Below are 19488 nucleotides of genomic sequence, written 5' to 3'. Positions count from 1 at the left end.
ATTTTAATACAACTATATAAATTTCCTGGAGTTCTTACTGGAAGTTAACCATTGTTATTTAAATCGGTGCTAGAAGATTATTCCTAATACACTGTCTCAAGAATATTTAAATGAGGGACATTATATGGCACGAATAATGTTTGGAAGTATATCTGTTTTCACAAATATTTCTCTAGTTCTTACAGTTATGTAATCCAATGCTGAGTGAGATGAGAGTATTTTACTTTAAAATGTAGAATGAGATATCTAATAATATTAAATATAATCTATAACTGTGCCATTATTTGTTAAAATTAACATTGAGTGTTATCTCAAACACTATTAATAACATTTGATTTTCCTTCCTAAAAATGGTTTTAGTAAGTTTGAAACTCTCATCATTTAAAATATCACTTGACCACCTTACTTAAAGTTGCCATATAAGATTAGATCTTTAAGCTTTAAATGTTTCACTTTTGTTTAAAAAATTTTTTTTAAGCAGGCCCTTTGTTCACGTATGCTTCTGAAGTGACACTGGGGACTCGCTCCTTGAAGACGAATCCAAAGTGGTGCCCTATATTTTACTCATCCTGTAACTTGCCAAAGACGTTTCAGAGTTTTCAGAAGACACTGAATGATTTTCTGTGGAACGGAGCCATAACATTACCTTGTAACGTATCTGTGTAGGAGGGCTTTCTTTTCCCTTCCCTCCCCGCCAAGTCAGTCACTAGTGACGCTTTGGCATATGCGTTGGATCTGCCTCCTCATTTTGTATAAACATCTGAAGCTTCGAAACATAGTGCGTGTTAATGTATTAGACCCACTTTGGGGTGCTAAAATGTGTCCTTGTGTAGATGGATACTGGGTGTGTTTGGGAGACTGATATACCATAATTGGTCTCAGAGGGATTAGGATGGGGTGGAAGAGAAGCAGTACCAAGAGCAGGGTCTTTTGTTACTCTATCGAGAGTTGTGTCTGTTACCTTGCGCCACGATGCACAGAGAGCCCTGTTTTCATCACCTGTACGCAACTGAACTTGACGCTTAAGTGGGTTATCGCCCTGACAACAGTGACTGTTAACACTCTCTTCTTTTAATATTTTTGGTACCAACCTATATGCTTTGACATTTCTTTAGACATATATAGATCAGAATATATTTGCATTTTCTCTGCTTCATTAATTTCCATGTGGCTTATGATTTCATAATCCTTTAGAAATGTTGGAGACAATTCATTTTATTTTTATGTTATATGCTTTTCCTCCCTTAAATGTTTGTGTTGTTTTTATTTTTTAAAAATTAATCTATCTTTGGCTGCATTGGGTCTTCGTTGCGGTGTGCGGGCTTCTCATTGCGGTGGCGTCTCTTGTGGAGCACGGGCTCTAGGCACGCAGGCTTCAGTAGTTGTGACATATGGGCTCAGTAGTTGTGGCACACGGGCTTAGTTGCTCCGCGGCATGTGGGATTTTCCCGGACCAGGGCTCTAACCTGTGTCTCCTGCATTGGCAGGCAGATTCTTAACCACTGCACCACCAGGGAAGCCCTGTGTTGCTTTTTAAATGTCCCTTAAACATCTGAATTACACAGTTATTTCTTCTCTGATTTTTGTAAAGGCTCCTACATATTAAGACCTTTATTTTTAACTTGTCCTATAAAACAATTTAAAAACAACAACAAAGTACATGTGTTTACAAACACATGTAAAGTAATGCAAACCAAACAATTTTCTCAAGGTAACGTAAACCATGAAGTGTCTCTTTTATTTACTCCTGTTTATTTTTATTAATGTAATACCTACTGATTTTGGAGTTATTTCTATAAAGTAATAAATGGAAAGCTAATTCTCTCAATTTAAACACAAAATTTTTTTGAGCAAGTGATTGCCTGACATTATTATTAGAAATTAAAGCCCGACATATAGGAATATATATAAAATTCTTAAAGTGATTATATGAACATATGTCTTCCTTGAACGTAGTTAATAATGTAGTACTTAGAATCATCTCAAAGTGTTGTATAGTTGTTCAGGATTTTTAAGGTAGTTTCTTCCAGAGGTTTGCAGGAACTTTTTTTTTAAATGTAAGACTAATACTGAGGGAGATCACTAAGATAATTCTTTCTTTTTGATTATGTAATGTCTGACTGTCTGATAGAAAACTTAGAGGCATTTTTTTATGATTCATCATGTCACTGTGTAAATTCATAACCTGATATAAAAAAATTGTTCCCTGTGAAAATTCAAGTACATTTTCTTTGGAGGGAGTCACATTAGAATATAGGAACAACATAAGAGATGGTAATAGGGTTGAACAGTCATTAATTAGAGGAAGAGAAAAAACCCTTACCTTTGCTAGACAGTCTCCAACTTTTTAGTTGTTAAATAGCTAAACTTGTTCCATGGCCAGTTGTAATATAAAAGTAGTAAGTTGGGCTTCCCTAGTGGCGCAGTGGTTGAGAATCCGCCTGCCGATGCAGGGGACATGGGTTCATGCCCCGGTCCGGGAAGATCCCACATACCGTGGAGCGGCTAGGCTCGTGAGTCATGCCCGCTGAGCCTGCGCGTCCGGAGCCTGTGCTCCGCAACGGGAGCTTTCTCACAACAGTGAGGCCCGCGTACCAAAAAAAAAAAGCAGTAAGTTATTTGTTGTGATTCTTTTCTCCCCTTGCTTTGCCAAAAGACTATTGCAACTGATTTTCCCCCCACTAGTTTAATATGTCTATTTAAATATATCTTTAGAACAACCAATAGTTATATCAGAGAAAACTCCATCAAATTAAGAATTCGGGCCTATATAAATCTCCCATAACATGTTTACAGTCCACCATTTTTCTAAAGGGATTTGAGATAACTTACAATAAAAGACACGACTTACAGGTTATTAAAATAGAACAGAAGTCCACTTCAGGACCAAGGAGAGAAGGGGCATGTAAATAGACCTATACAGAGCCGCTGAGGCAGATCTGTGTGTTTCTGTCATGGCTCCACGGGAAACAGTAAGCAAATCGTTTCTCTTTTTAAGGAGGAAGTGTACCTGTTCTTCAGAGTTTTCTCCTACTAAATTATGATAGGAATATCTCCTGTAAGGGTCTGTGAGTAATATACTGGCATTGTCTTACACAGCAATTATACAATAAATGCCTAAGTGATTTTTGGTAAAAGCCAAAGGCAAGCATTAAAGCATGGTTTTGGAAAGGTGATTTAGCAGCAGGATGAACCAGTGTGCTCCCAGCGTGCAGCCTTCTGGTGGCCTAATTTGATTAAAGGGTACATCATAGATTATCCAAAGTTATAAGGATGAATTGTATTCCTTACCAGGTCTTCTCTAAGTTTTCATCCTCTTAGCAGGTTTGATAGGAGCTGTGTAGCACACGTCTCAATACTCTCTGAGTTCAAATTTTTTGAATAGTCCAGTCTTTGGATATTCAGTACACCATTATGTATTCCTTGGCAAGGAACTGCAGTGATAGGTTCTATTCTGCTGATTTACTTAATGGAAAGCAAGCAGCAAGTCAGGCTGACACTTCTGATCAAAGCTGAAGCATCTCACCACTCTGCTCACCAGTTGGACGTCAGACCAGCCTCAGAGTACCTGAATAAAGTACGTGAGAATGTTAGTTTCTCTACTCTGGAGGACCACCTGTTATCACCCAGTAACCACCATTCCCTGTCAGAACCCTGTAACTCATCTCTCTTGATTGGAACTCAGATATACCTTAACCCACGTGACATCACTTTCTAGTGGTAATGATTTAAAATTAAACCATTGAGTGTTACTGGATGATCAGTGTGTGCGGGAAGCTGTATCAGGCATCATCGTGAGGGGTCCAGAGCAGAAGGCCAAGCTGCTAAAAGGAAGCAAGCTGTCAGTTGGAGGAGTGTTCCAGTACTGTAGTGGTGGAGACTGTGACGGGAACAGTGCGTCTTCTCAGCCGGTAGGACTTGGCTGGGGATTGTTGGGCAGGGGGGCAGAAGTGTGATGAGGGTCTGTACAAATTTCAGATTCTGGCTTCAGAAATGGGAGGCACTGCCCAAGACAGGAAAAACTGGTCTGGGGAGAAAAAGAATAAGATCTCAGTTCTGAACACGTTTCACATGAGGTGTTAAAGTCCGTGTGAGTAGATGTGTTCAGAGGGCAGTGGTGGGGTGGGTGCATGGATGGGGCCCCTGAGGAGGTCTGGTGACCCTCGGCACGTGGCGGTGGTTGCAGCACAGAAGAAGATGACTCAGGATAAGAAGGCGGAGGGAAAAGGGAAAAGGGATAAGGAAACGGCTTTGGGGCCCACCAATACTGGAGGGATTGTCAGAGGATGACAAACCTTAAACCTACAAAGAAAATTAGAAGGAAAAGCCTGAGAAGCTGGAGGAGAACCAGCAAGGTGTCAGGGAGCCAGGGGAGGAGGGACTCGCAGCCAGGGCACGGGGGGGCCGTTAGATGTAGCGCCTGCACACGCCGCCCACCTCGGCCAGGGTGGGGCAATGTGGTGCTGCTGGGGATGAGGGCCCAAAAAGGTGGCTGCATGGGCTCAGGAACTCGAGGTAGTGAGTGCAGATTCTAGTCACCCTTGAGTTTAGTTTTAGAGCAAATAAATGAGGTGCAGCAGCAGTTAGGAGGAGTTCCGTAGGCACACTTAACTGTACTTACATACTATGGTGAAGGAATCAGCAGATGAGGAGAGACTGACAATTTAGAAGAATAACGGACTCATCATTCACTCATTAAATATTCAGAGCCACCTGGGTCCTAGTTACTGATATACAAAGTTCAGATTCTGGAAGAGATTCCAGTGACAGAATTGAGAAGAGAAAAAACACTTCTTCTGATGCTGAAAGAACAGGTGATGTGCCTCAGGTGCAGATGCCAAGGAAGCGTGAGTCTCATAGTCTTGAGACACACGCTCAGTATCACAGAATATTGAGTAGAGTTCCCTGTGCTATACAGTAGGTCCTTGTTGGTTATCCATTTTAATGTCAATCCCAAACTCCCAATTTATCCCTCCCCCCACCATTCCCCCCAGTAACCATAAGTTTTCTAAGTCTGTGAATCTGTTTCTGTTTTGTAAATAAGTTCATTTGTATCATTTTTTTCTTAGATTCTGCATATAAGCAATGATATTTGTCTTTTCTCTGACTTACTTCCCTTAGTATGATAATTTCCAGGTCCATCCATGTTGCTGCAGATAGTATCATTTCATTCTTTTTTATGGGTGAGTAATATTACATTGTATATCTATGTACCACATCTTTTTTATCCATTGATCTGTCAATGAACATTTAGGTTGCTTCCACGTCCTGGCTATTGCAAATAATGCTGCAGTGAACATTAGGGTGCATGGATCTTGTTGAATTATGGTTTTCTCCAGATATATGCCCAGGAGTGGGATTTCTGGATCGTATGGGAGCTCTATTTTTTTTTTTTTTAAAGAACCTCCATAATGTTCTCCATGGTGGCTGCACCAGTTTATATTCCCAGAAACAGTGTAGGAGGGTTCCCTTCTCTCCACACCCTCTCCAGCATTTATTGTTTATAGGATTTTTGATGATGACCATTCTGACTAGTGTGAGGTGATATCTCATTTGATTTGCATTTCTCTAATGTTAGTGATGTTGAGCATCCTTTCATGTGCCTCTTGGCCATCTGTATGTCTTCTTTGGAGATGTCTTCTGCCCATGTTTTGATAGGGTTATTCTTTTTGTTTTTTTCCTTTTGACAATGAGCTGCATGAGCTGTTTGTAAATTTTGGAGATTAATCCTTTGTCAGTCGTATTGTTTGCAAATATTTTCTCCCATTCTGGGTTTTTTTTTTTTTCGTTTTGTTTATGGTTTCCTTTGCTGTGCAAAAGCTTTTGAGTTTAATTAGATCCCATTTGTTTATTTTTGTTTTTATTTCCATTACTCTGGGAGAAGGATCAAAAAAGATATTGCAGCAATTTATGTCAGAGAGTGCTCTATGTTATGCTCTAAGAGTTTTATAGTATCTCATTTTACATTTAGGTCTTTGATCCATTTTGAGTGTATTTTTCTATGTGGCATTAGACCATGTTCTAATTTCATTCTTTTACATGTAACTGTCCAGTTTTCCCAGCACCACTTACTGAAGAGACTATCTTTTCTCCATTGTATATTCTTGCCTCCTTTGTCACAGATTAGGTGACCATAGATGCATGAGTTTATCTTGAGACTTGACTTTCTGTCCTGTTCCATTGATCTATGTTTCTGTTTTTGTGCCAGTACCATACTGTTTTGATGACTGTAGCTTTGTAGTATGATCTGAAGTCAGGGAGCCTGATTCCTCCAGCTCCTTTTTCTTTCTCAGGATTGTTTTGGCTACTTGGGGTCTTTTGTGTCTCCATACAAATTTAAAAAATTTTTGTTCTAGTTCTGTGAAAAATGCCATTGGTAATTTGATAGGGATTGGATTGAATCTGTAGATTACCTTGTGTAGCATAGTCATTTTCACAATATTGATTCTTCCAGTCCAAGAACATGATATATCTTTCCATCTGTTTGTGTCATCTTCTATTTCTTTCATCAGCATCTTACAGTTTTCAGAGTACAGGTCTTTTGCCTCCTGAGGTAGGTTTATTCCTAGGTATTTTATTGTTTTTGATGTGCTGGTAAATGGGACTGTTTCCTGGGTTTCTTTTTTGGATCTTTTGTTGTTAGTGTATAGAAATGCAAGAGATTTCTGTGTATTAATTTTGTATTCTGCCACTTTGCTGAATTCATTGATGAGCTCTAGTAGTTTTCTGTTAGCATCTTTAGGATTTTCTATGTAGACTATCATGTCATCTGCAGACAGTGCCAGTTTTACCCCTTCTTTTCCAGTTTGGATTCCCTTTATTTCTTTTTCTGCTCTGATTGCTGTGGTTAAGACTTCCAAAACTATGTTAAATAAAAGAGGTGAGCAAGAGTGGACATCCTTGTCTTGTTCCTGATCTTAGGGGAAATGCTCTCAGCTTTTCTCCATTGAGTATGATGTTAGCTGTGGTTTTGCCAAATACGACCTTCATTATGTTGAGGTATGTTCCCTTTATGTCCATTTTCTGGAGAGTTTTTATCATAAATGGATGTTGATTTTTACCAAAAGCTTTTCCTGCCTCTATTGAGAGGATCATATGGTTTTCCTTCTTCAGTTGGTTGATCATGAATTCACATGGATTGATTCACATGGATTGATATGCAGACCTTGAAAGTTCCTTGCATCCCTGGGATACCCCCACTGATCATGGTGTATGATCCTTTTAATGTATTGTTGGAATTGGTTTGCTAGTATTTTGCTGAGGATTTTTGCATCTGTGGTCATCAGTGATACTGGCCTGGAATTTTCTTATTGTGTGATATCTTTGTCTGACTTTGGTATCAGGGTGATGATGGCCTCATAGAGTTCGGAAGTATTTCTTCCTCTGCAGACTTTTTGAATAGTGTCAGAAGGATAGGTAGTAACTCTTCTCTAAGTATTGTTAGATAGAATTCGGTTGTTCAGTTGTGAAGCCATCTGGTCCTGGACTTTTGCTTATTGGGAGTTTTTAAATCACAGTTTCAATTTCAGTACTTGTGATTGGTCTGTTTATATTTTCAATTTCCTCCTGGTTCAGTCTTGGGAGATTATTCCTTGCTAAGAATTTGTCCATTTCTTCTAGGTTGTACATTTTATTGGCATAAAGTTGCTTTTAGTTGTCTGTTAGAGTCCTTTTTATTTCTGTGGTGTCTGTTGTAACTTCCTTTTCATTTCTAATTTTATTGATTTGAGCCCTCTCCCTTTTTTTCTTGATGAATCTGGCTAAAGGTTTATCAATTTTATTTTTTCAAAGAACCAGCTTTTTAGTTTCATTGATCTTCGCTATTGTTTTGTTTCTATTTCATTTATTTCTGCTCTGATCTTTATGATTTCTATCCTACTAACTTTGGGTCTTGTTTGTTCTTTCTCTAGTTGCTTTAAGTGTAAGTTTAGGTGGTTTATTTGAGATTTTTCTTGTTTCCTGAGGTAAGCTTGTATTGCTATAAACTTCCCTCTTAGAACTGCTTTTACCTCATGCTTTCGTTTTCATTTGTCTCTAGGTATTTTTGGATTTCCTCTTTGATTTCTTCAGTGGTTGTTTAGTAGCATAATGTTTAGCCTCCACGTGTTTATGTTTTTTACAGTTTTTTTCTTGTATTTGATTTCTAATCTCATAGCATTGTGTTCTGAAAAGATGTGTGATACGATTTCAGTTTTCTTAAATTTACTGAGGCTCATTTTGTGGCCCAGTATGTGATCTATCCTGGAGAATGTTCCATGCGCACTTGAAAAGAATGTGTATTCTGCTGCTTTTGGATGGAATGCTCTATAACTAGCAAGTAACTACATCTGGTCTAATGTGTCATTTAAGGCCTGTATTTCCTTATTAATTTTCTGTCTGGAAGATGTGTCCATTGATGAAGATGGAGTATTAAATTCCCCCACTATTATTGTGTTACTGTCTATTTCTCCTTTTATGGCTGTTAGTATTTGCCTTATATATTGAGGTGCTCCGATGTTGGGTGCATATATATTTACAATTGTTCTATCTTCTTCTTGGATTGATCCCCTGATCACTATGTAGTGTCCTTCTTTCTCTCTTGTAACAGTCTTTATTTTAAAGTTTGTTTTGTCTGATATGAGTATTGCTACTCCAGCTTTCTTTTGATTTCCAGTTGCATAGAATACCTTTCTCCATCCCCTCACTTTCAGTCTGTATGTATCCCTAGGTCTGACGTGGGTCTCTTGTAGACAGCATATATATGGGTCTTATTTTTGTATCCATTCAGCCAGTCTGTGTCTTTTGGTTGGAGTGTTTAATCTGTTTATGTTCAGGGTAATTATTGACATGTGTATCCTTATTGCCATTTTGTTAATTGTTTTGGGTTTGGTTTTGCAGGTCTTTTTTTCTTCCCTTCCTCTTTTGTTCTCTTCTTTTGTAATTTGATGACTAACTTTAGTGTTGTGTTTGGATTCCTTTTTGTTTTTGTGTGTGTGTATCTATTGTAGATTTTTGTTTTGTGGTTACCATGAAGTTTTGATATAGCAGTCTTTCTATAAACAGATTATTTTAAGTTGCTTGTCTTTTAATTTCAGATGCATTTCCAATATCCTGCATGTGTACCTCCTCATGATTGCTGGTTTTGATATATTTCTGTGTGGATGATTTCCTACCTTTACTGTATGTTTACCTTTACTGGTGAGCTTTTCCATTCATAATATTCTTGTTTCTAGTTGTGACCTTTTCTTTTCCTCCTAGAGAAGTTCCTTTAGCATTTGTTGCAAAGCTGGTCTGGTTGTGTTGGATTCTCTTAGCTTTTGCTTGTCTAAAAGCTTTTGACTTCTTTGTCAAATCTGAATGAGAGCCTTGCTGGGTAGTAGAGTATTCTTCTTTGTAGGTTCTTCCCTTTCATCATCTTAAATATATCATGCCACTCCCTTCTGGCCTGCAGAGTTTCTGTTGAAAAATCAGCTGATAACCTTATGGGAGTTCTCTTGTATGTTGTTTTTTGCTTTTCCCTTCTTTTAATATTTTTTTCTTTGTCTTTAATTTTTGTCAATTTGATTACTGCGTGTCCTGGCATGTTCCTCCTTGGGTTCATCCTGCCTGGGACTCTGCACTTCCTGGACTTGGGTGACTGTTTCCTTTAGCACTTCCTGGACTTGGGTGACTGTTTCCTTTACCATGTTAGGGAAGTTTTCAGCTAGAAGCTCTTGATATTTTCTCAGGTCCTTTCTCTCTCTCTCTTCTCCTTCTGAGACCCCTATAATGCAAATGTTGGTGCATTTAATGTTGTCCCAGAGGTCTCTTAGAGTGTCTTCATTTCTTTTCATTCTTTTCTCCTTATTCTGTTCTGCAGCAGTGATTTCCACCATTCTGTTTTCCAGGTTACTTATCTGTTCTTCTCCCTCAGTTACTCTGCTGTTGTTTCCTTCTAGCATATTTTTCATTTCAGTTATTGTTCATCTCTGTTTTTCTTTAGTTCTTTTAGGTCTTTGTTAAACATTTCTTATATCTTCTCAATCTGTGCCTCCATTCTTTTCCAAGATCTCGGATCATCTTTACTCTCATTGCTCTGAATTCTTTTTTGGGTTGATTTCCTATCTCCACTGAGTTTGTCTTCTGGGGTTCTATCTTGTTCCTTTTTCTGGGATATAGTCTACTGCCTTCTCATTTTGTCTTACTTTCTGTGACTGCAGTTTCCATTCTGCAGGCTGCAGGGTTATAGTTCTTCTTGTTTCTGCCGTCTGCCCCCCTAGTGGATGAGGCTATCTGAGAGGATTGTGCAGGCTTCCTGTGGGAGAGACTGGTTCCTGCCTGCTGGTGGGTGGAGCCTGGTCTTTACCTTCTGGTGGGCAGGGCCATGTCAAGGGGTGTGTTTAGCAGGCAGCTGTGGCCTCCGGAAGACTTTTCTGCTGATGGGTGGCGCTGTGGTCCCGCCCTGTTGGTCGTTTGGCCTGAAGCATCCCAGCACTGGAGCCTATAGGCTGTTGGGTGGAGCCAGGTCTTGGTGAGAAAATGGTGGCCTTCAGGAGTGCTCATGCCAATGAGTACTTGGCAGAACTGCCGCTGTCAGTGTCTTTTTCCCCCACAGTGAGCCAAAGCCACCCCCCACCTTCGCAGGAGACCCTCCAATACCAGCAGGTGGGTCTGGCCCAGACTCATATGAGGTCACTGCTTTTTCCCTGGGTTCTGGTGCTCACGAGACCTTCTGTGTGCCTTCCAAGTGTGGAGTTTGTTTCCCCAGTCCTGTGGAATTCCTGCAATCAAACCCCACTGGCCTTCAAAGCCAGATGCTCTGGGGGTTCCTCCTCCCATTGCCAGACACCCAGGCTGGGGAGCCTGATGTGGGGCTCAGAACTTTCACTCCTCTGGGAAAACCTCTGTGATATAATTATTTCCAGTTTGTGTCTTGCCCACCTAGCGGGTATGGGATTTGATTTTATTGCGATTGCGCCCCTCCTTCTGCCTTGTTGTAGCTTCTTCCTTGTGTTTGGATGTAGGATATCTTTTTTGGTAGGTTCCAGAATTTTATCCTCAGTGCTTGTTCAGCAGTTGTGATTTTGGTGTTTTCATAAGACGAGGTGAGCTTACATCCTTCTACTCTGCCATCTCGTGTCCACCCCCCAGAAGAGTCTTTATGAGAAAATAAACCACGTATCTGAAGGAGATTGAGCCACATAAATGGGGAGGAAAAAGCACATGGTGGGTTGTTCTGGCTCCATCTGCTGAGGGGTTTCTGCTTCGCCTGGTGTCCCTGTGAAGCCTGTCCTTACGATGCTCATCCACCTCTCCATTTCCCTCACTCTTGGTCCCTTCCCCTTTCGATTACTTCTGGCTCTCGTCTTCCACCCAGGGAGCCAGATATCCTGTCTCCTTCAGCTGCAATCCTCATGGCGGGAGCATGTGAGGGCCAAGCATTTGCCGCAGTAGGTTGGAAAGTTCACCCTATTCTGAATTACTGTGCAGGAAAAGTGAGGTTTCTTGACTAGCCTGAAGGGTGCAGCAGTTTCATTCAGTCAAAAAATGGCTATTGCATCTGCTTGTATCTTGGTTAAATAGAATTAATTTTGGTACCACAGGTATCCTTTCTGCTTCTTTTATAATTTTCATCTCTAAACAAAATTTCTGACAACTAGGTGACGTGTTAGAAAACATTGTCTTTTTAAATATAAGTATCATTATAGTTTTCCTGCTGTTTTCTATATTGTGTATAACTGGGTGTATTTGTTTTTATTTTAATGGGTAAAATGCCAACCTCTTTCTGATTTAAATCTCTCTTAGATCACCATAGTAAGATGCCTTGTGTACGGCCATACCCCTTAGAATGTCGAATACTATCCTCTGCACCACTGCAAAGAATAGAAATTGAAATCCTCAGACCCTCTCAGTGGGACTACCATTAACTGTCAGCGTTGTTGAACTTCTAGATGTGAAGTCGTATCATTAAACTTCATTCTGGTAGAATCATACAACCTAGGGGCTAGAGCTAGAAGAATCCTTATAGGTTATCTACTCCAGCCTCCTTTTTGAATAGCTGAAGAAATAAACCTTGGGAGACAGTGCCTTACTTCAGGGCACAGGGCTGCAGGTGCCTTGAGCGAGCCCGGCTTCCACAGCCCCGTCCATCTCCTCCCCTCCTCTCCCCTCCCCTGGGGGCCTCCTTCCACACACCTTTCCAGCTGACTTTTCTCACTTCCTTGTCGCACTGTTAACAGACTGAGCCCACAGATTTTATCACCAGCTTCTGTTTCCTCCAGATGAAAAAAATCTTCGTGGTGGACGTTGAGGACTGTGAAGAAATTACAGTGATTTGATAATTTATGTGCTGTTATACTGGCGAGAAAGAGTTAATGCAAGTGTTCAGAATATCTGAATAATTTCAAAGACATACTTAAATACTAAAGAATCTGGTTCTTCCTCTTGATTTGGCTTGTCATCTGGCAAAGACCAGATTACAAAGACGTGTGTTTTCGTAAACTATGGCAATAGAATTAAGAATAATTCTATATCCTTCACTCATTGGCTGTAGGATCAGATGGAAGGATATTTTAATTTGTCAAAATGTGTTTTCTGTGATGTATTGGGTTCTCCAAAAAGTGCCTTCAGTTTTTAAATAAAAATAAAAGACACATTTTTCATCTTCACCAACAACTTTATTAAACAACGTATTCACCTTTTTGTTCCACTACCTTCTGCCATTTTTCAGGCAACTTCATAATTCCATCTTCCCAAAACTTTTTATCTTTTTGAGCAAAGAACTGTTCCAGGTGCCTTTTACAGTCTTCCAGGGAATTGAAATTTTTTCCATTAAGAGAATTTTGTAAAGACAGAAATAAATGGAAATCCGAAGGTGCAATGTCTGGTGAATATGGTGGATGAATCAGAACTTTCCAGCCAAGCTGTAACAGTTTTCGCCTGGTCATCAAAGAAACATGCGGTCTTGCGTCATCCTGATGGAAGATTATGTGTTTTCTCTTGACTAATTCCAGACACTTTCTGTCGAGTGCTGCTTTCAGTTGGTCTAACTGGAAGCAGTACTTGTTGAAATTAATCATTTGCTTTTCCAGAAGGAGCTCATAATAGAGGACTCCCTTCCAATCCCACCCTATACACAACATCACCTTCTTTGGATAAACACTGGCCTTTGGTGTGGTTGGTGGTGCTTCATTTCACTTGCCCCATTGTATAGTATCCACTTTTCATTGCCCGTCACAATTTGTTTTAAAAATGGTATGTTTTCGTTACGTTTAAGTAGAGAATTGCATGTGGAAATACTGTCAAGAAGGTTTTTTTCACTTAACCTATGTGGAACCCAAACATCAAAGCAATTCACATAGCCAAGCTGGTGCAAATGATTTTCAGTGCTTGATTTGGATATTTTGAGTGTGTCGGCTATCCTCCCTCATGGTATAACATTGATTGTTCTCAATTAGTGTCTTGATTTGATCACTATCAACTTCAACTGGCCTACCCGACCATGGAGCATCATCCAGCAAGAAATCTCCAGCACCAAACTTCGCAGACCACTTTTGACACATTCAGTCAGTCACAAATATGCTGAAAATGTTGCTTTTTTCCTTCCACCCTCAATATTAAAATGGCTACAGAAAAATTTACCAACTTTGATAAGTCTTTTTTTAAATGCACGCTGATATGACAGGTGTCACATACAATCTAACAAAATTGTTTTGAATAAAGTTAAAGACAACTAAGTGCTACTAGAGCCATTTTATGCAAAAAACCAAATGAGCCTTTTGGCCAACCCAATAAGTAAACCTCAGTCCTCTCATCTATAAAATGAGGATATAAATACTACTTCATACAGTTGAGAATTAGAATACTATTTGTTACTTAGTTTGCCTTTATTATTCTTAGTTTGGATTAGTGCTTTTACTTTAAAACTAATAAAAACTTTATATATATATGCAAATATATAAATTGGTTTATGATAAATGTATGTGATAGCCATTTATCCTAATTTCCTTGTATAAATTTAGATATATAGTAAGCTATTAAAATTTAAACTTACAATCAAGGCTATTGTAGTAAACTTTAGATCAAATAAATGTATAGAGATCTTCAGTTAATTTGGAGACTTAGAGTTTAAAACTTACTGTCTTTCATGACTTCTGTCTTCTGATTAAACTTCTTTGAAAGATCATAAGATCATTGTAAAGCCTCTGATCATGGAGAATGCTCCATGCTTGACATTAACACTCACCAATGAATATGCTTCTTAGATCCTTCCACTAATTGTAAAGTCATTGACAGCGGTCACATATATTTCCAGCCAAATAAACATTTAGCAGAACACTTACCCTGTAAGTCTATAGCTGTTCAAAGTGTGTTCCTTGTTACTGTCCGACCAGAATGGTTTCCTGAAGCAGGTTGTCTTTTCTGTCTTTGCAGCTGCGGCAGTTGGTGAACATGTGCATCAACCCAGACCCAGAAAAGCGACCAGACATCACGTATGTGTACGACGTGGCCAAGAGGATGCATGCCTGCATGGCCAGCAGCTGAGCGCATGGACGGCGTGGAGGATGTAAGCAACCCAAGTTCAAGTATTTCTGTGCAAATCATACCTCCCTGTTCTTGGGTGTTAAGACTAATATTTCAGAGCTAGTGTGCTTTGAATCCTTAACCAGTTTTCATCTAAGCTTCATTTTGTACCAATTTAAGTCATCACCTTCTTGCAAACCCCAGTGACTTTGGAATAATCAGATTGCGTGTTAGGAGAGCAAATGGAACATGATGGTTTTTAATGGCTAAAGATTTTTAGAATTATTTTGAGTTTTGTGCTGATAAGTCATGTTCAGATAGACTCTCAGTGCCAAATGTTGGCGGCTCGGCTTGGCCCCATTGGGACAGACGTGCATCCTGAGAAAGGTATCTGAACATGTGCCTTGTGTGCTGCTCTCCAGTCATTTATGGACATTTGAGATGAACCCAATTGTGAACTTTTGTGATTATTTTATTTTTAAAAGTTTGAAGTATGTGTTTTAGTTCTTAGCATTGTAGCTTTCAAATAGGATTCTTAAAGATAAATGTAGACATATGAACTATTTGAGAAGCCTTTAAAACTCTTATAGATTTAAAATAGCTTATACATTCAAAATGCAACTATTAAATGTGAAAAGATTTGGGGATAAAATGTGAGTCAGACACTGAAGAGTTTTCTGCTTTATTTTGTTTTATTTTAATATCTTTGAAATTCTCCTTGCATTAAAATGGTATAAATGAATCCATTTAAAAAGTGGTTAAGGATTTCTTTGGCTGGTGTGGTAGTAATTTTCCAAGTTGCACATTGCCCTTTTCTGTGTGTTTTTACTGTTCTTTGTACATTTGAAAAATATTCTTCGAATAATCCTGCAGTACTATTTTCAGTTTCTTTACAAATTTAAATGCTCTATACTCATGATTGTACACTATAGTGTAAGCATATGTTTTTATTCATAGATTTTATTGAAGTTCTGATTGACCCCCTTCAGAAATTTTTTTTATTCGTTACTTTCCTATTTATATTGTACATGCATTTTATCCGCTAATGTTTCAGATTTTCTGACAACATAATAACCTTAAAATAAATATTTGATATACCAACACTTTTCCTGGATTGAAAACATTTTTTTTTTCAATTTTGAAAATTTGGGCCACTGTGTATGCACGGTGCCGTTTCTTGTCAGGAAGAGGGATGTGCATTGTACTGTAGCTGTGAATGTTGATACTGTTTCAATTTATCCGACAAGGTTGTAACTTTAGAATATGTTTAAAGAAATGAAAACTGGCCACTACCACAGAGTTTTTATGAGCTAAACGTTTCTATTGAGAAGCTTTTAGGCAAAGTACTGTATTCATGCATAAAGATAACAGAGGTGGTAACACTTTGTTTAATTTAAGGAAATGGGCAGAGTTTAGTAAACGCTGTCATGGAGATGTTTTCCCTGAATGCCTTCATGTTAGTGGTGACCAGCTCCTCCCAGAGTTGTGAAGCCAAAAGCCTGTGTGGCAGTCACTGCCTAAGGACGCCCATGCCACCATGTAACCTTGGGACAATAATCCTGCCAACAGGAAACCCTCATGCTCAGAGAACACCTACCTTTAGCCCATATAACTGCTAGTTTTATTTTTTCCACAGAAGTATTTTTTCTTACAATCATTTGAATACGTCCAAGTCATTTGTAAACTTTAAAAATGTACAAAGGGCAAAAGTGTAAACTTTTTTTCTAAATTTAGTCAGCTACAGTATCTTAATCATTTCTGAATGGAGGGTAATTTTATCCCGGGACAGACACAGGAGAGGTGGTCATTCTGTATGTGAGGGCCGGGCATGCCGTTTCTCCCAGATTCTGGTGACTTTGACCGCATTGGATGCCCGCACCCTCCTCTCCAGAGTGACGAAGGGAATTGTTTCTGTTGACCGTTAGTGTCATGTTCATTTTAATGTAATATGATTCATGGAGGTGAAATGTTCTCTAGTTGGAACAGATACACTCCTTTTTCTTGCAGTCTTTAAAGATACATGGATCTAAAAATCATCAGCTTAACGCCTCACAGGACTTTTAAGCAGAGATTTAAACTTTTAAGTGAATCTATCTGCTGGAAGGGAATAGTTGGCAAGAACTTATTGATCAGGGAAGTCCATTATTGTTTTCTACATATGGAAACTTTGTTTTGGACATTGTATCTTTATCTAAGTGTTCATATTTTTCTTGCAGAAACCACTGCACATAACAAATTTTAATTTTGAACGGGATCATGTCAAAGAATTATGAAGATGATTAATTTTTATAATCACCTATAAAATGTTCTCTTTGTATTTCTGCTGATAAGTAAATTTTGTATTAAGTAAAACATTTGAGTTGATATGAGGAACAGTAAAATGAAAGGTACATCTGATTCTAACCCTTATTTTAGACTTTGGTACCAGTTCCCCAGGACACAACATGGGGTGACTTTGTTTCATGTGCTGAGGTTTAGGAATGGTGGATGAAGCGTATCCCTGTATAAATAAAGCGTTCAGCAATGTGCAATGATTGTGAATTTAGTAAGACAGGACAGCCACTTCATGACCGCTTACCATTCTACATAGTGTCTATTACACAACACCATTCTTGTATCAATATACACTTCAGGTGTTACTGTTAACATTTGCATATTTATTTTAACCAAAATGTTATTCATATTAAATGGTTTTTTCTTTAAAATGAATGTATTATGTTTATAACCCACGAATGCATAATTATCATATGCCTCCTATTTCAATAGTACTGTAATATGGACTTCTTTTGTGAAGTACTTTTATTTTGTTATGCTACCAATACACATACTAAAAAGACTCTGTTGTTAGCTTTGAAAATTGTATAATATCCTAATATAAATAAAGATTTAAAATTAAGTACAGTAAAAATTTTTATGTATCTATGATTTTTTTCCTCTAAAGTCTACCATTGTTTATTTCACTTAACACTTAATCTACAGAAGCAGTTCTTATTCATTTCCATAACTCTATCATTTTGGAGAAGCCTGAGAATTAAAACAGTTGGGGGTGGTGATAGTGGAGGGCTGACAGACCCTAAGAAGTAGGCTTTTAAATATGCATTAAATGAAGGCACATCTTCACCTGTCCCTTCTCTCTTTGGTACATCATTTAGTGTCTTTGAGTAAGAAAAGTTTCTTAAAATTATAAAAGGTGTCTAAAACTCAGGCAACAGATTCTATTCCTATCACTGTAGTATACCCCTAATAATATTACAGATAGTTGGAATGTTCTTTTCACATAGGAAGTGACAATCGCTACCATGTCTGGAGACTTGGAGGCCGAAAGATCCTAATGGGGTAAAATCTGCCAGGCTGGTAGTAGAGCGAGGGGTATACCTTACACATCAGGATCACATTCCCAGTAGCTTGTGGCGAAGTATAGCTCATTTTATAACCTAGGACAGATAGTAAGGAACCTGCAGCCTCACTGTGTGTGTGCATGTGTGATTGTAAGTAATAGGACATTTTAGGTTCAAGATACTGTTGGACTATTTGAAATTTTATTTCAAAAGTATGTTTGTTAATTAGAAAAGTCAGTACCAGGCATCTATGTTTACATGGATTATTAGTTGGTGCAGCTATCTTTACCACCAAACTACTGCACTAACGAACTTTAAAATCAAAATGTTAACATACTGACAAAGATTGCTGCCACAAAACCTTACCAGAAAATATCTGTGGAGCTGTTACATTATCTACTTTTAATAACGTGGGTTCCAGATGCAATTAATGAAGAATATTAAAACAGGCTCCTCAGATTGTTTTTCAGAGCAATATGGGGATGTTTGTGAGGTTTATTTTAATTGAGGGGTTTCTCTGAGGGAGTTTCTTTCTGGTCTTCTTACACACCCATTTCATTGTTCACTTGGGTCTCTAATTTTAATCCTTAAGAGAGAAAAGTAGAGTAAAAGAGAACCTGAAAGTTAATATTTGTAACCAGGGGTTTTTGAGTAAATTATTTTCATTGCGAATATTACAATGCATAGAAAATAATTTTTTTCACTCCCAGAAGCATAATCCTGTTCATACGTTATTTCTCTAATCCTCACTTTCTCAAGTATAAAGTAGCGATGTAAATTCGTAAATACTACAAGAGAATTAAATTGCAATACATTTTATAAAGGGCTAAGTGCAATGCCTGGCACCAAGCGAGTGCTTGCTAAACGGAGCTGTTGTTACACCATATGCATCTTTTCTGACCCCAGTCTTCATCTACTTTTGCCTAATTCTCTGCATTCTAGGCCCACAGGACTGGTTTTCCAAGAGCCCCAAGTTCTTTCTCACCTTAGGGCTAGTACAACTTAAATAGCTCTTCCCCTTTGGCCACAAGAATCCTCCTACTCCTCCATGGCTGACATCAAATGAACTTTTCCAGGAGCCACTCATCCTATACTTTTCCTTTGGTGCTGACCCCAGTGCACCCAAATGATCACTTGTGTGACTCTTGGTTAATTTGTAATCTGCTAGACCCTAAGCTCCAGGAGGACAGATGCTTCCTGTGTTGTTCAGTGTGGTGTTACACGCTTACAGTGCTCCCCTCGTGGTAGTCACACAGTTTATTCTTCTTGAATTAACAGTATAGTGCTTACAGTGTCGGAAGTGGAGCTGAGTACTCCAGGGGATTGTGCAAAAACGGCAGCAGCCAGGGAAGGAAGGACAAGTAAGGACGTAAAAGAATCAAAAACAGAAGGTAAACCAGAAGAAAAACATGAAGTTATCAGCTGCCAAAAGTTACAAAGAAATTAGGATAATAAGGATTAAGATTGGGACCCTGGACTTAATGCGGAAGTCATGGTGATGTTCAAAGTGGACGATTCACTAGGAGAAGAGTGGAAAACAAGTTGGGGGTAAAAACAGGAAAGATGTGGCATATGGAGAAGAAGTACATGGTAACCAGGCGTAGTAGTAGCTCAATTTTAAAGATTAAATGATGGTTAAGAGGTTAAGAGAAGTAGCAAGTGAAGAAAC

At 38.7% G+C, this 19488-nt stretch overlaps 1 protein-coding gene across 5 annotated transcripts in view; it reads left to right on the top strand.

The window, feature by feature from the left end:
* The window catches only part of NEK7 (NIMA related kinase 7), a 146030-nt gene extending 128648 nt beyond the window's left edge, over window positions 1-17382 (top strand). For 4 of the 5 annotated variants that reach the window (XM_024732228.1, XM_024732229.1, XM_024732224.1 and 1 more), the window contains one exon: window positions 14392-17382. In XM_024732228.1, the coding sequence (XP_024587996.1) occupies window positions 14392-14502 (111 nt within the window). In that variant the 3' untranslated portion in view covers window positions 14503-17382. The remainder of the gene's footprint in view (window positions 1-14391) is intronic. The other variant, XM_024732226.1, reaches the window with a different exon arrangement.
* The last annotated feature ends 2106 nt before the right edge of the window (window positions 17383-19488 follow it).

This window comes from Neophocaena asiaeorientalis, unplaced genomic scaffold (genome assembly GCF_003031525.2).
Source record: "Neophocaena asiaeorientalis asiaeorientalis breed wild unplaced genomic scaffold, Neophocaena_asiaeorientalis_V1.1 scaffold896, whole genome shotgun sequence".
NCBI classification, from domain to species: domain Eukaryota; kingdom Metazoa; phylum Chordata; class Mammalia; order Artiodactyla; family Phocoenidae; genus Neophocaena; species Neophocaena asiaeorientalis.
Note: the sequence above shows the minus strand (reverse complement) of the source record. Positions and strands in the feature narration are given on the sequence as shown.